The sequence below is a fragment of the Morchella sextelata genome, assembly GCF_020137385.1.
Source record: "Morchella sextelata strain SCLS chromosome Unknown scls_5, whole genome shotgun sequence".
In the NCBI taxonomy this organism is placed as follows: Eukaryota; Fungi; Ascomycota; class Pezizomycetes; order Pezizales; family Morchellaceae; genus Morchella; species Morchella sextelata.
This window is the reverse complement of record NW_025408620.1, coordinates 410029-422415: the sequence shown is the minus strand read 5'-3', so window position 1 is coordinate 422415 and position 12387 is coordinate 410029. Positions and strand designations below refer to the sequence as shown.

The following is a 12387-nucleotide window of genomic DNA, read 5'->3' as shown; positions in this document are numbered from 1 at the left end:
GTAGTAGGTAGTAGCGAGTGGATGGATGGAGGATGTACGTAGGTGTGTCTCTAAACGAGCGAACGAGTTGGACGGGCGAGACGAGTCAGTAATAGAAAAGGAGGTACAAAAAAATACATTATGCCCACGCCACATGCCGCCGAGAGCTGTACACCGCCCCGTATACCCGCCGTGTTTCTGCAGTGATCTTATTCCGGACCACACAAATAGGAGAGAGAGGAAGAACGATAAGAAAGGAACTCGTATCACCCATGGAACCCAGAACATAGGAAATTAATGGAATAAAGAAAACGACAATGACAATGCACTGAAAATGCTACGCTCAACTCCAACCGAGAAACTTGAAAAAAAAAAAAAGCCACCAAAACGGCTCACCGTCGCTGTAAAGAGAGAAAGAAAAAAAAAAACACTTACTCAGAAAGGCCAAAAGAAAAAATAAGATGCTGTATAATGACGTAGAGAGAGTGCGGGAAGTGCTGTGATTTCAATTCCACAATAAGCAGATACCAATTAATTAATCCTGCCAGAGGGTTAATGGTAACCCAAAAAGGGAAAAGCTCCACAAGCAAGCACATATTAAAAGAAACTAAAGGGTAAAAATAAACTTTAAACAATCCCGAAGTCAAAAAGTCCATAGCAACCTCCTCTACGCCGTTCAAAGCATTCCTCCCTCCTTCAACATAGGGCTAATCGGCTCAATCCTCGGTAATGGCATCCCCAACATTGCTGGGGAGTTTTTCCCTGAATTTTTTCCATTATGCTCGCTGCTAATGCTCCCTCTCGGGGTGCATCCTGTCTCCACATTCAAACTGAGTTGATCAGACTGATTGCTATGAATTGAGAACTTTCCACCTGGTGATTTCCCAGCCGGTGATCTAGGAGGCTGAAAATTGGTATTGGTTTCGATGCGAAGGTTGCTCATCTCATCAATATCTTTCTTTCGAAGAGCGAGTTTATTCAACTCCTCAATGTCTTGCCTACGGATAGCGCTTCTTGAACCCTCTGGTGATCTTGCCCTTGGCTTTTCCTTTTTAGCGTTCACAGGGGGAGTCGGGTGGCGAGGTACAAACGGAGGTGGGGTTGGTGTACTAGAAGGGGGCGGGACGTTTTCTAGAGCATCTTTCCAGTCTTCATATTCAGATAAATCTGTTTTGGAACGTTGGGTTTCTTTTGATCTCTCGCGAGACATTGCCATGTCTTGATCTCTCCGTCTCCGGATCTCCCGTTCTAGATCCTTTTCGGCCTCTATCAGACGATCTGTACCGGCCTTGCTTGCAGATCTACTCCGGCCTGATGATAGTACGGGGGATTGATTAGAAAGTTGACGATTGCTTGACCCGTTTGATGGCCAACGGTCTACGCTGCTATTAGGCATGGTATCGGCGCGACCAGCTGACCTTGATCTAGGTTCTGAGGGGATGGGCGAAGACTGGTTGTAACGATTGTAATTGTGAGAAGCTGACGATGTAATCGAAGGATTGCGGCGTGGTGGCGGCGGAAGAGTCCTTTCATATTCCTCTTCCTCAGTTAAGCAGCCCGCCCAACAGTCCGACCAGCTATTAACTAGCCAATTGAAGCAGAATCGATCAATTCGAAGGGTTGAGCAGAATATCATGCCAAGATTGGCAAGACCCATCTTGTTCACATCTGACGCACCGCAAATGGCGCTCAAATGCGAGAAGAGATGATGAAGGAGATAGTAATTCTGTGATGTTGAGTGAGCTTCTCTCGCAACAAAAAATTAATAGAGGGTGGTCCTTACGTATGGTGGGAGGTTGGATAGCTCGTCTACAAAGGCCTGCGGTGGTTTAACAGCATCTGTCATGTCCTTACACTTTTCGTAGACACGCTTCTGGACATCATTGGGAAGAATGGCTTCAGGTAGGGACCTAAACCAACCCTTCAATAAAGAAGAGACTGTATGGAGATCATCCGGGGGATTATCAAAAAGATCGATATCGTGATCTGAAATACAGATTAGCCGCTAGGTCAAGAAGAGTTAGAAAAAGTTGGTGGGGTTTAAACATACGAATCTTGAAATCCGCCCTTAGCTCATCCACCACAGATGTGCTCCCGGATATCCGATAAATACCCAGCTCGTGTGGCCCATGAACGTTGAGATATCTAAAAAAGAAAAGAAAAAAGAAAAAAGAGGTTTACAATTAATGGAATTTCTCAATTGAAAATCTTCCGGGGTTATGAATACGTACTGTAAACACCTATAAGCCAGAGCGGGCATCCAATACGCGCCATCACCAACCATCTTCCTATCGTTTACTACTCTGGTTTTCAAAACCGCATCCTTTAACTCCATACCGAAGACATCGATATCATTGCTCGTGTCTCTTCTTTCACCCACAAACTTTTGTGATTTCGACTCCTTTTCCTTCTGCTTCTTAATCTTGTCCCAGGCCTCATGGGATTTCTTGCCGAAAAACTTCGCGACTTTTGATCCATCTGATTGGATCTGTTCCTTTCCCTTCTTGACAATACTAAGCAAGCTGGCACCTTCAGCAGAAGAAGAACGTTGTGGATGGGGCCGTTGGGGAAGAGGAGGGGCGTTCTCAGAACCGGGAGATGACGGAGATGAATGGTGCCTGACTGAAGAGGGTGAGACTGAGTTCAAGGATGTCGACGACTTGGAGGCAGATTTCGAAGACTTCGAACTCCCTTTACGCGGTTTTGACGACTGGCCAGAAGGGTTGGTGCTGAGCTTTAATGGTGGAGCCCCATTCTCGGCAATGCGTTGAATAGCTGTCGCTGTTTGTGAAGCGCCTAGGGACATGTTTGACCTTCCGCCAAAAGGTGGCTGCTGTCCTTTGAGAAGCTTCTTCAGATCCTTCGGTGGGGCCTTTGGTGGTTGTTGTTCAGACTTTCCAAGGGGTTCGAGGGATTGCTTGACTTCCTCCTGAGCCGCAGCTACTTTCGCGATCGTTGCGGCGGTTGTCTTGTGACCTTCATGGGTCTTCTTGTTGCCTGTTGTATTGGTCCCGTTTGTCATGTAGGCAGCAGTTTTGGGATCTTTCTTGCCCATGATAGGAACCACGCTCTCTCGAGCAAATAGTTCAAACACAAGAAAAAAAACGACAAAAGTATTATCAAGAATTCCTATGCAATTCTGACTGATTTCGGCCGGAAAAGTGGATGATTGGAACGAGGAACACCCCTGGCTGGCTGCAGTTGACGGATGTCAGGGTTTTGGATGTGGGCCCCTTGCGTAATTCTTTGTGTTTTTTCTCTTGGTTCCTTAGTCCTCTCTTAGGTGTGTGTGTGGAAGCTGTTCACGAGTGGACCGGAAGTCGTCGATCAAGTTTGAAGTATGCTCAGGCCTCGCAGTAAGGTAGCTGCTTGTTATGAAGGCTGGAGAGTGTAACCGTAGCTGTAGTGGTTGATCGTTGTGGGGGGAGGGTTGGAGAAGGGAGTGGAGGGGCTTAAGTTGAACGGAGGCGGTAGAGCAGGAACTACAGAGTGTGTACAAGTATGATCTAGGCAAGAATGTGGTAAGAGTCCTGAAAATCTGTACACATGGAATTTCTGTGTGAATAGCAGAGATGGGAGGTAGTTTCAGCCTTGTTGTTTGAATTGCATTCCGGCTGTTTGGGTGGGAAGGGGGAAGCGAGAGTGGAAGGCGCCCTCCAACAAGTTAGAATCTCCGAAAGCGTAATAGTATGTACTGGCACGAACAAGTGAATGGATGGGAGGTAATGAGAGCTACGTGAGCTGGACAGAGAGTGGCTGCAGAAACGCTCACAGCGAAAAAGAAAGCGGACAGTGGACACAAAGGGGGTAATGTAGGTGGGTGTATTGAATGTGTATATATGTACGGAAGAAACGATTGAAAAAAGTACCCCACGAGTGAGTAAGTGAGTGGGTTACTGGAGTACTATGTAGACGAGGGGCGTGGGCGACTTTGGGATAGAATAGGAAGTAGCCCTAGTGGAGAGGAAGAGAAAGATGATGAAAGACGAAAAGATGAGGTGATATGAAAGGACAGAATCCGAGGCCCCCCCCCCCCCTCGACACTACATGTATGTGGAGAGGACTGAAGCGAAGGAGCGAGGATATTAAGAGTTTCTACAGCAGTGTGCATCCGGAACTCGAGCCGCAGGTTAAGTTAGTACTAAAGTGCATCCTACATGAGGCATCTGGTGGGATCGTAATGTATGTATATATGTAGCCATCTACTTTACTCTACTCGATAATCTCTACTAGAGTACCTATAATCTATATGCCTACAAATGCGGAATAGAGAAGCTTTCGCATGAACGATCCGGTGCTAGAATAAGGAGGGGCTCTCTTGTTGTTTGTATAGCACACCTTGCAAGCTAGGTCAAAAATAAGAGTTCAGGTACAGGAAACACCGCCCTCCGGAGTGGATAAGGAACGTTTGAAACAAGGAAACACCCTTTACACTGATTCGTGAAAAGAAGAGTTCAGGTCCAGGAACAAGTGCGGGGAACGGAACACCAACCGACGATACTCTACCTGCTGCCCTACACGATCCTCCAAACATCAGACTTGCGCGGCCAGTACCGAATCCATCCTCTTCTATGGCGTACGTACCTGCTGCAGAAGCCACAGAATCAGCATCAGCTTTGGCAGCAGCGGCGGTGCCCACGCGCGGCCCCCGCGAGGACAACCGTCCCCTCGGAGATTTGCCTTCTTCCCTTCAGATGCATCCACTCTACGTGAAAGAGCTGAAAACAAGATATCTTCTATTCAGAAACTCCATCGAGAGATCTTTCCTTTTTTCAGTATGCCCTCAGAAGTTGAGATCCTTCCTCTTTTTCCCCTCAACTGGGGTTGGGATTCCCTGCAGGCGGCGCTTGGCTAGATGAGGGTAAGTCCAGGGGCACCTGCGACCCTTGCAAGCCAAGAGGCTCATCTTTGTGCTTTCCTACAACACTTTCTATTCAAAACCTGGAGCTACCGATATTCCTGAGATAGAGTGGGCATGCCACATTGTGCACCACTACCGCCGCTCTCGCTCTTATATTATGACGAAGCTTCATCCCAAAATTGGGTCGAGATGTTGCGGCTGTTGAGATGGATGGCTGACATCCTCCAGTAAGGCAAATGCGGCTCGGGCGAAGAGAAAATCGGTGCCTGAATATACTGAGCCGTGGTTGGAGCGTTAATGCGATACAACTCTACAAGGACATTCCTACATACACGTACTTGGTGCATGAAATCTCACCTCTGTGGCTTTTCCAATTGCGGCGTAAAAGAAAGAAGCCCCATTGCTCTCCTGCTCCGCTGCTAAATGGTAATAATCCACCCACCTCACCGGAGCCCTAAAAAGGCTAAACATTCCTCAAGCTTGTTTGTTTGTGACAGTGCAGTTAGTGCAACGGGTCAATGCGCCAATTTCATCTGAACTCTCTAATACTCCGGTAGTCTCTACATTCGAACCGCCTCTCCATGCGCCTAGTATAATGTTTTATCTTGTTGGTGCCGTACGTTTCTGCTTTTGTACGAACCAAAAAAAAAATCTCCACAATATCGATAAGAACCTTAAATATAGGTACTCTTTCCTTCTAGAACAACTGATAACGGTATGTCGGTCTATTATATAATCCGGGGAAGTAAAGTGGCTTAGAGGGTATCTAAGACATCAGTAAAATCATTTTGATAACACAGGAAAAGCAATTACTTGTCAGAGTGTTGCAAAAATAGATCCAACATGATCGGCAAATATACTGCAGGAAGCATGCCGAGCAAGGCTAATGTCATAAATCGTCCTCACCTGGAAAGAGACCTTGTTACAAAACATGTTCGAGTTATCGTGATTGATAGCGGATCATCGTCATCAATATTGCTTCCGGCGCGTCAAACAAACAACATTATTGAGATATCAACAAAGCCGTTAGCGTCAGTGAGATGCGAAAAGGCCCGCTCTAATTTCGGATACATTCAGGATGCGGTGTTTGTCACCATATAATACTAATAGAGTTTTATTCGTATTTATGTGTATTTCCGGGTCAAACTATTGACATTCGGCCACTAGTGATGACAGATGCGGACAACTGGAAACTTCCGGGTGGCCGGTACCGGAATGAAATTAGCATTCCGCGGTCTCGGGATAGTACTAATTAGTCATGGAATCATTCCGTATCGTTCGTTGTAAATCTGATTGAGGAATTACCTACACGTGGAGGAGGCTCCTTCCGACTTCCCCGTTCTTAAAAGCTGTTGGGTTTTGCGACCACGTGGTATGTAATTGAGAACACCGTGATATAATTGGCTGTGATGGCGCTAATCTTATGTGAACCTCGGGTTCATTTGAGGCTTTATTGAAAAACATTGAAACATTGATACGTCAATAGTGGTAATAATTGGTATTTGAGGGCCACCTCAGCCAACCTTAGGTCATCTTAATTACTGGATTTCAAAGATTTTAATCACGTTGTAGTATTACCTTCGTTGAAATCCGAGAAAAATAATCGAGATATTTAGTGTTTGAAGACTATGCTGGAGACAACTGAGATAAGTTCCTCGGATTCTCCCTAAATTGCTGATCGAGATATGTTCAGATCACTTTATGATGTACTATTCCTCTAACGATTCCTACTTTGAAGGAATTTCCCTTGAATCACGAGAGTGATTCATCATGGCCATATTGCTGCATTAGGGCTTTGAAATACTCGCAATCTATTATCCTCTTGGTTTTGGGAATCATTTCCATGAGGAGCCATGGTTAATAACTGTCTTGGAATTCAACCCACTCTATTTCTCCGAGACAACTTTCAAATTCACTGCATCAATGTGGGGGACATGTCTGTACTCACTCATATCAACCCAAAGTCACGGGAACCCGAATATCAACTCATGGAACCAACAACAGAACACACCATATTCTACTAAAGTGGATCAAGATAGGCAGTTTAAAAAATAACTCTCTTCAATACAGCTAGCTGCAGCTCTGCGGTACCATTGCCCGGGGAACAGAACCAGGTCAATCCCCCACACCGGCGCCAAAGACAACAAATTGCATGTCCGACGACCCAACCAAATCGTTTGGAAAAACCAATGCTACGGGTAGTATACCGCATATCCCTAGATCTTCAAGTACCTTGATCGTCAGATCTAGCGCTCTAATGCATCTGCCCGCGACTATTGTTTCGTTTCGGGCATCCCATGATACTGGAAAGGATGCGGGTGTGCGGCAGTTTGACATATTCGAAGTACCCGGTCTCCCGGGTTAGGGCGACTTAAGAAATGCAAAGTATATCGCTGGTGTGGGTGTGGCACTTTTTCAGCAAATATACGCCCCGGGGGAGCTTATTGTTTCCTGCAGATTACTATATGGCTGTTTTACGAAGAGTGTCTCGGGGATCATGAGAACACTCTTGTAAATCAGCCATATGTTGCCTTACCATACCCGCTTATTCCAGCCTGGTGATATGGCTATCTACATGAAGTATCTGCTACATAGTTAAATCCTAATAAGGATGTCTTCTTGGCAAAGCCTCGCACTAAAAGCCAAAACGATGTGGTACTGGATTCTAGTAGAGTACGAGCCGTCTCTAGGATTACATGTATGGTAATTCATACAGAATGCACAGATATTACTCGGGTTGCTAAGGCTTCTTGGAACATACAGTAAGCTAAATCATCCGCTGAAAGAGCCGTTATTGAATTATACCTGGAGATGAAAATTTGAATTCTATCCTGTCCTTAAAGTATTTATAGGAAGATGATATTTCGTTATATCTTGCCATTTACAATACTAATCACCCTTCTTGGCACCTTTTCAGCTGCCACTTGCTTACAAGGTTAGTTATTGGGGGTATCCTATGACTGCTTCTAAGTTAGGAAGTGCAACGCAATAACATGGGATAAATATATATAGACCCAGAAGAAATTTCGTGGAAGCTTCAGCGACGTCGACTACCAATATGGCCAAAACAGGGAATAGGTCAATTGTTCCTTGATCTGAGGTCGTTTGCGCAAACCCCTATTGCTAGGCTAGAATCCTGTGTGTTTTCCGCCGACAACCACAATCGAGGCGCCAGGAATGTACTTACTTTTAGCGCGCTAAAGCCGTGATGTTGTTTATACTATAGGCGGAAGCCTTGCAGCCCAAAAAAGACCCTTTCTGCAGTAGGTACTCTTATAAAATAGAGTGCGGCGGGGGGCTTTTTTTTTGACGTCGTTGAATTGTTATGAAAAAAATTGTTTCCAGGGTTTTATGTCACCTGATATGCTATGTATGCATACATGTAGTTTTATGCAGGGAAGCTTTTAGTTCTGGTCCCCTGGGGATGAGGGCTAGGGCTTGAATTATGGACCACGTAACCGTATGAGTTGGAATGCACAGAGTGATGACACCAGTTTTGCCTCATTATACTCCTTATGAAGGTCTGTAAGAAACGTACTTGAATCCGCTTGCCCATATATCAGTTTCTGATAGAAGCCGGGGAGATGCCTGGAGGTGGTTTCGTGGGATGCGTAGGTACCATTTCCAATGTTGGACCCCATGATATATTTCCCAAGGGTAGACAATGGAGATAAAGTCTCTTTGGGGCATGGCTCTCCTGTCCCAGGCCGATAGTAGGTTCTACATGCAGATATGTGCGCAGAATTAACGTGCTACATGCACTCTAGAGAACATATGTGCTTTCGTAAGGGTCGACAGTTCTCTATCTACAGAAGTACTCTATAGGTACATATGTGATATGGGAACATGTCGCTTGCATCCCATACCGAGGGTTTTAAGCCCAGTTGATATTCGTAACAGGATTTTATCATGCCAGTATCGATAGCAAACCTGACCATGTTTTCCGGAAGAGCCAAGTTCCGTTGACACTGCTAGGGTACTTGATGTACCTACTCCAGAGTAGTTAATGCGGGGGGGCACAGCAACAAAATTTCTTAAAAGAAAAATCTCAACATTTTTGAGAGTAGATGACCGCCTCCATTTTTTGTTTGCCGAAGAGGGGTTCTGATACATTTCATAGCGATGGGGCCGTTAAGGATAGAGGGGAAGCCGCCAATGAGGAGCAGGGCCGATTTGAGATTCAGAACGTGGGGAAACGTTTTTCAGTCGAAGAAACCGCAGTTGTCGTCGGGAATCGCTTGTACCTGACAACCCCCGCCTAGCGCCACCGCTGCAGTATGTCGTCACGCAGCACTTGGCGTGGGAGGGTCACGCATTTGCCAGCTGTTACGCGACAGACGGACCAGACACACATACTCCAGCCAACCAACCAGCTGCAGCAGGCCAATCAAGCAAGCAAGCCTGCCAGCCCCAACCGCCCCCCGGAAGACCTCCGAGAGAGAGAGGGAAAAAAAGATCGATCCCAACTTCACGATTCCATTCTAACGACATCAGACTACTTCCATACTAACTACACTCTAAACCACCCTTCCTACTTCTACTTACGAAAAACTGCCCGGAGTAGTGGATGGGCAGCCATGGAGTACCAAATTCAAACCCCCGTGTTTTTGAAGAACGACACTGATATTAAAGACCCTGCGAACCTTACCCGTACGTTGCTCTCCTTTTTCTTCCTACTCTTTTACTGAGCCCTTTACCCCCCCCCCCCCCCCCCCACTCTGTTTGATATGCATTCTCTGCGACCAAAGGGTCCTAACAGAACGCCATTCACAACAACAGGCGCAAAGGATCTTCCAACACAACTCGCCATCTCATTAACCTTTGGAATTGGTGCTTTCATTGCCTTCTGCATTCTACGGCCGCGATGGTCGACGTTGTATGCTGCGCGTAAGAAACAGGTTTACAGTGGTATGTTGGAGCTCCCACGTGCCTTTCGCATGAATATGAAACTGACAAGAAATGGTACAGCATCGACACTTCCCGACCTGCCGAAAACGCTGTTCGGTTGGATTCCGGCCCTATGGAAAATCACGGATGATGAGGTGCTCGCCACCGCGGGTTTGGATGCTTATGTGTTCCTGGCGTTCTTCAAGATGGCGATCCGGTTCACTGGACTAGCTACCATCCTCGCGTTCACGGTTCTGCTTCCGATTCAGTACTACTATGATGGTTCAAAAATCAAGTTCACGTCTTTCTCTATGTGGGCTCTTAGCAATAACCGACATCTGGATGAAGGGAAGCCGAAGAAGCTGGATGGGCCGTACCTCTGGTCATACCTGTTTTTCGTCTACATCTTTACAGGTCTCGCAACATATCTCCTGATCGATGCCACAAAGAAGGTCATTGCGGTTCGCCAGAAATACCTTGGCGGTCAAGTGACAATCACCGACAGGACCATCCGCCTCTCTGGAGTGCCCCCGGAACTCCGGTCTGAAAGTGCCCTCCGCCAATATATTGATGAACTCAATATCGGCAAAGTCGAATCAGTCACAATCTGCCGGGATTGGCTGGAGCTGGATAAGTTGATGGAGCAAAGGGATAGGGCTTTGAGGAGTTTGGAGGCAGCTTATACGAGCTATTATGGGTTCCGTCGAACATTGTACAGTGACCCAGATGAGCTCCCGACTGCAACTTCAACTCCAGGTAGTACGGACAGTGAAGATGCTCCGTTACTTGCGCCGCATGGAAGCGGCCCTCACTCTCATAAAACGAATAGGCCAATGCATACGTTTCGCTTTGGCCCGTTTAAGATGCACACCAAAACCGTAGACTCGATTGACCACTATACGGCGCTTCTTCAAACTCTCGACGAAAAGATCATGGTTGCTAGAAATCAAACGTACAAGCCAGTTCCAATCGCATTTGTAACCATGTCGTCAACGGCTTCTGCACAGGTCGCCATCCAGGCGGTTTTGGACCCCCGATTCGGAACATTACTTGCATACCAAGCGCCGGCCCCTGATTCAATTGTGTGGAGAAACACATACATGTCCCGCATTCAGCGCGTATTAAGGAGTTGGAGTATTAGTGTTTTCGTCAGTATTTTGAGTATCATCTGGCTTATTCCGGTTACTGGGTTGGCTGCACTTTTGAACATTGCCGATATCCAAAAGATCTGGCCGTGGTTGGCAAGAGTGTTGGAGAAAAGTGAATGGGTTGAGTCTTTGGTTCAAGCGTTTTTGCCTACTCTCGCATTGACCTTGCTCAGCGTCGCGGTCCCGTACTTTTATGAATGTTTGTATACCGCCCTTCCACGAGTGATCGTCTGTGCGTTAACATATGTAAATTTTCAGGGCTGTCAACATACCAAGCTTTCATATCGATAGCTGAACTCGAGCTTTCGGTAATCTCTAAGAACTTCTTTTTCACCTTCTTCAACTTGTTCATCGCCTTCACCATTCTCGGCACTGCCCTCACTTTCGAGAAGCTCTGGGACGAACTTAAAGGCTCACTCAGTGACACCACCCGGGTCGCCTATGCCCTTGCCGGCTCCCTTAACGGCCTTGCCGCCTTCTACGTCAACTTGATCATTCTTCAAGGCATCGGCATGTTCCCCTTCCGCCTCCTCGAGTTCGGCACAGTGGCGCTATACCCTATCACTAAGCTCATCGCAAAGAGTCCACGCCAACACGCAGAGCTCAACCGGCCACCAGTATTCTCATATGGGTTTTTCCTCCCCCAGCCGATCCTGGTGTTGATTATCACATTTGTGTACAGTATCCTTCCCCGCGGAAGATTGATCCTATTTTTTGGCTTTTTGTACTTCATCATTGGTTACTTCACATACAAGTACCAGCTCCTCTACGCTATGGACCATCCGCAGCACAGCACAGGGCAGGCGTGGTCAATGATCTTCTATCGTGTCGTCATCGGGCTCATCATCTTCCAGCTCGCCATGGCAGGGTTCCTAGCCTCGCAAGGAGCATTCAAGAGAAGCGCCATGGTCGCACCACTGATTGTCGGAAACGTCCTGTGGATGTACCGCTGGGAGGCGGACTGGGGCAAACTCAACTCCTTCATTGCGCTCCACGCCATCCGCGAGCCAGCCGACGTTGACGTCAACCAGAGCATCCCAGACCAAGAAGGCCAGGTGATCCGCGGCGACGGAACAACCGGGTTTGGCTACGGGCGCACAGGGACTTTGGACGAGCGCCGAGAGCACGGCGGGCTGTTTGTGAACCCGAGCTTGGTCAGCCCGCTGGAAGAGGTGTGGGTGGGGAGACGGAGGACCATGATTAGGAGGGCGACGGACGAGAGGATGATGTAAATTACAGACCCGTTGTGGGGGCTTTTGGGTGCATTGCGCGGGGGATTGGGAATTCTTTTTGTGGGATGGACTTGTATTGGCATGGCGTTTTTTTCCCTCTTTTTTTTTTTTCTTTTTTAATTTCTGTTTTTTTTATTACACCTTTTTTGTAGTTTTTTTTTTTCTTTTTTCATTTTTGCAAAAGGGATATCATTGTTGGGTAAATAGCGGTGTGGTCGGAAGAATGCTTGGTAAATAGTTTGGTTGTGTGTTTTGTGAGAGATTTGGGGGGATAGAAGGG

The 12387-nt window shown here is 46.9% G+C and overlaps 3 protein-coding genes across 3 annotated transcripts; 2 read left to right on the top strand and 1 right to left on the bottom strand.

The window, feature by feature from the left end:
* Positions 1 to 655: 655 nt before the first annotated feature.
* Positions 656 to 3034, bottom strand: H6S33_010618 (uncharacterized protein; the record flags this gene model as incomplete). The annotated part of the gene is made up of 5 exons (XM_044842571.1): positions 656 to 1027; positions 1304 to 1705; positions 1763 to 1965; positions 2030 to 2124; positions 2211 to 3034. 5 exons carry the CDS (start codon positions 3032 to 3034, stop codon positions 656 to 658), a joined length of 1896 nt encoding a protein of 631 aa, XP_044696548.1.
* Positions 3035 to 4030: 996 nt separating this feature from the next.
* H6S33_010617 (uncharacterized protein) lies at positions 4031 to 5687 on the top strand (the record flags this gene model as incomplete). Its single annotated transcript, XM_044842569.1, has 8 exons — positions 4031 to 4113; positions 4330 to 4348; positions 4428 to 4641; positions 4820 to 4840; positions 5069 to 5266; positions 5320 to 5456; positions 5525 to 5555; positions 5647 to 5687. 8 exons carry the CDS (start codon positions 4031 to 4033, stop codon positions 5685 to 5687), a joined length of 744 nt encoding a protein of 247 aa, XP_044696547.1.
* Positions 5688 to 9417: 3730 nt separating this feature from the next.
* Positions 9418 to 12107, top strand: H6S33_010616 (uncharacterized protein; the record flags this gene model as incomplete). The annotated part of the gene is made up of 4 exons (XM_044842568.1): positions 9418 to 9490; positions 9620 to 9748; positions 9809 to 11074; positions 11134 to 12107. 4 exons carry the CDS (start codon positions 9418 to 9420, stop codon positions 12105 to 12107), a joined length of 2442 nt encoding a protein of 813 aa, XP_044696546.1.
* Between the last annotated feature and the right edge of the window lie 280 nt (positions 12108 to 12387).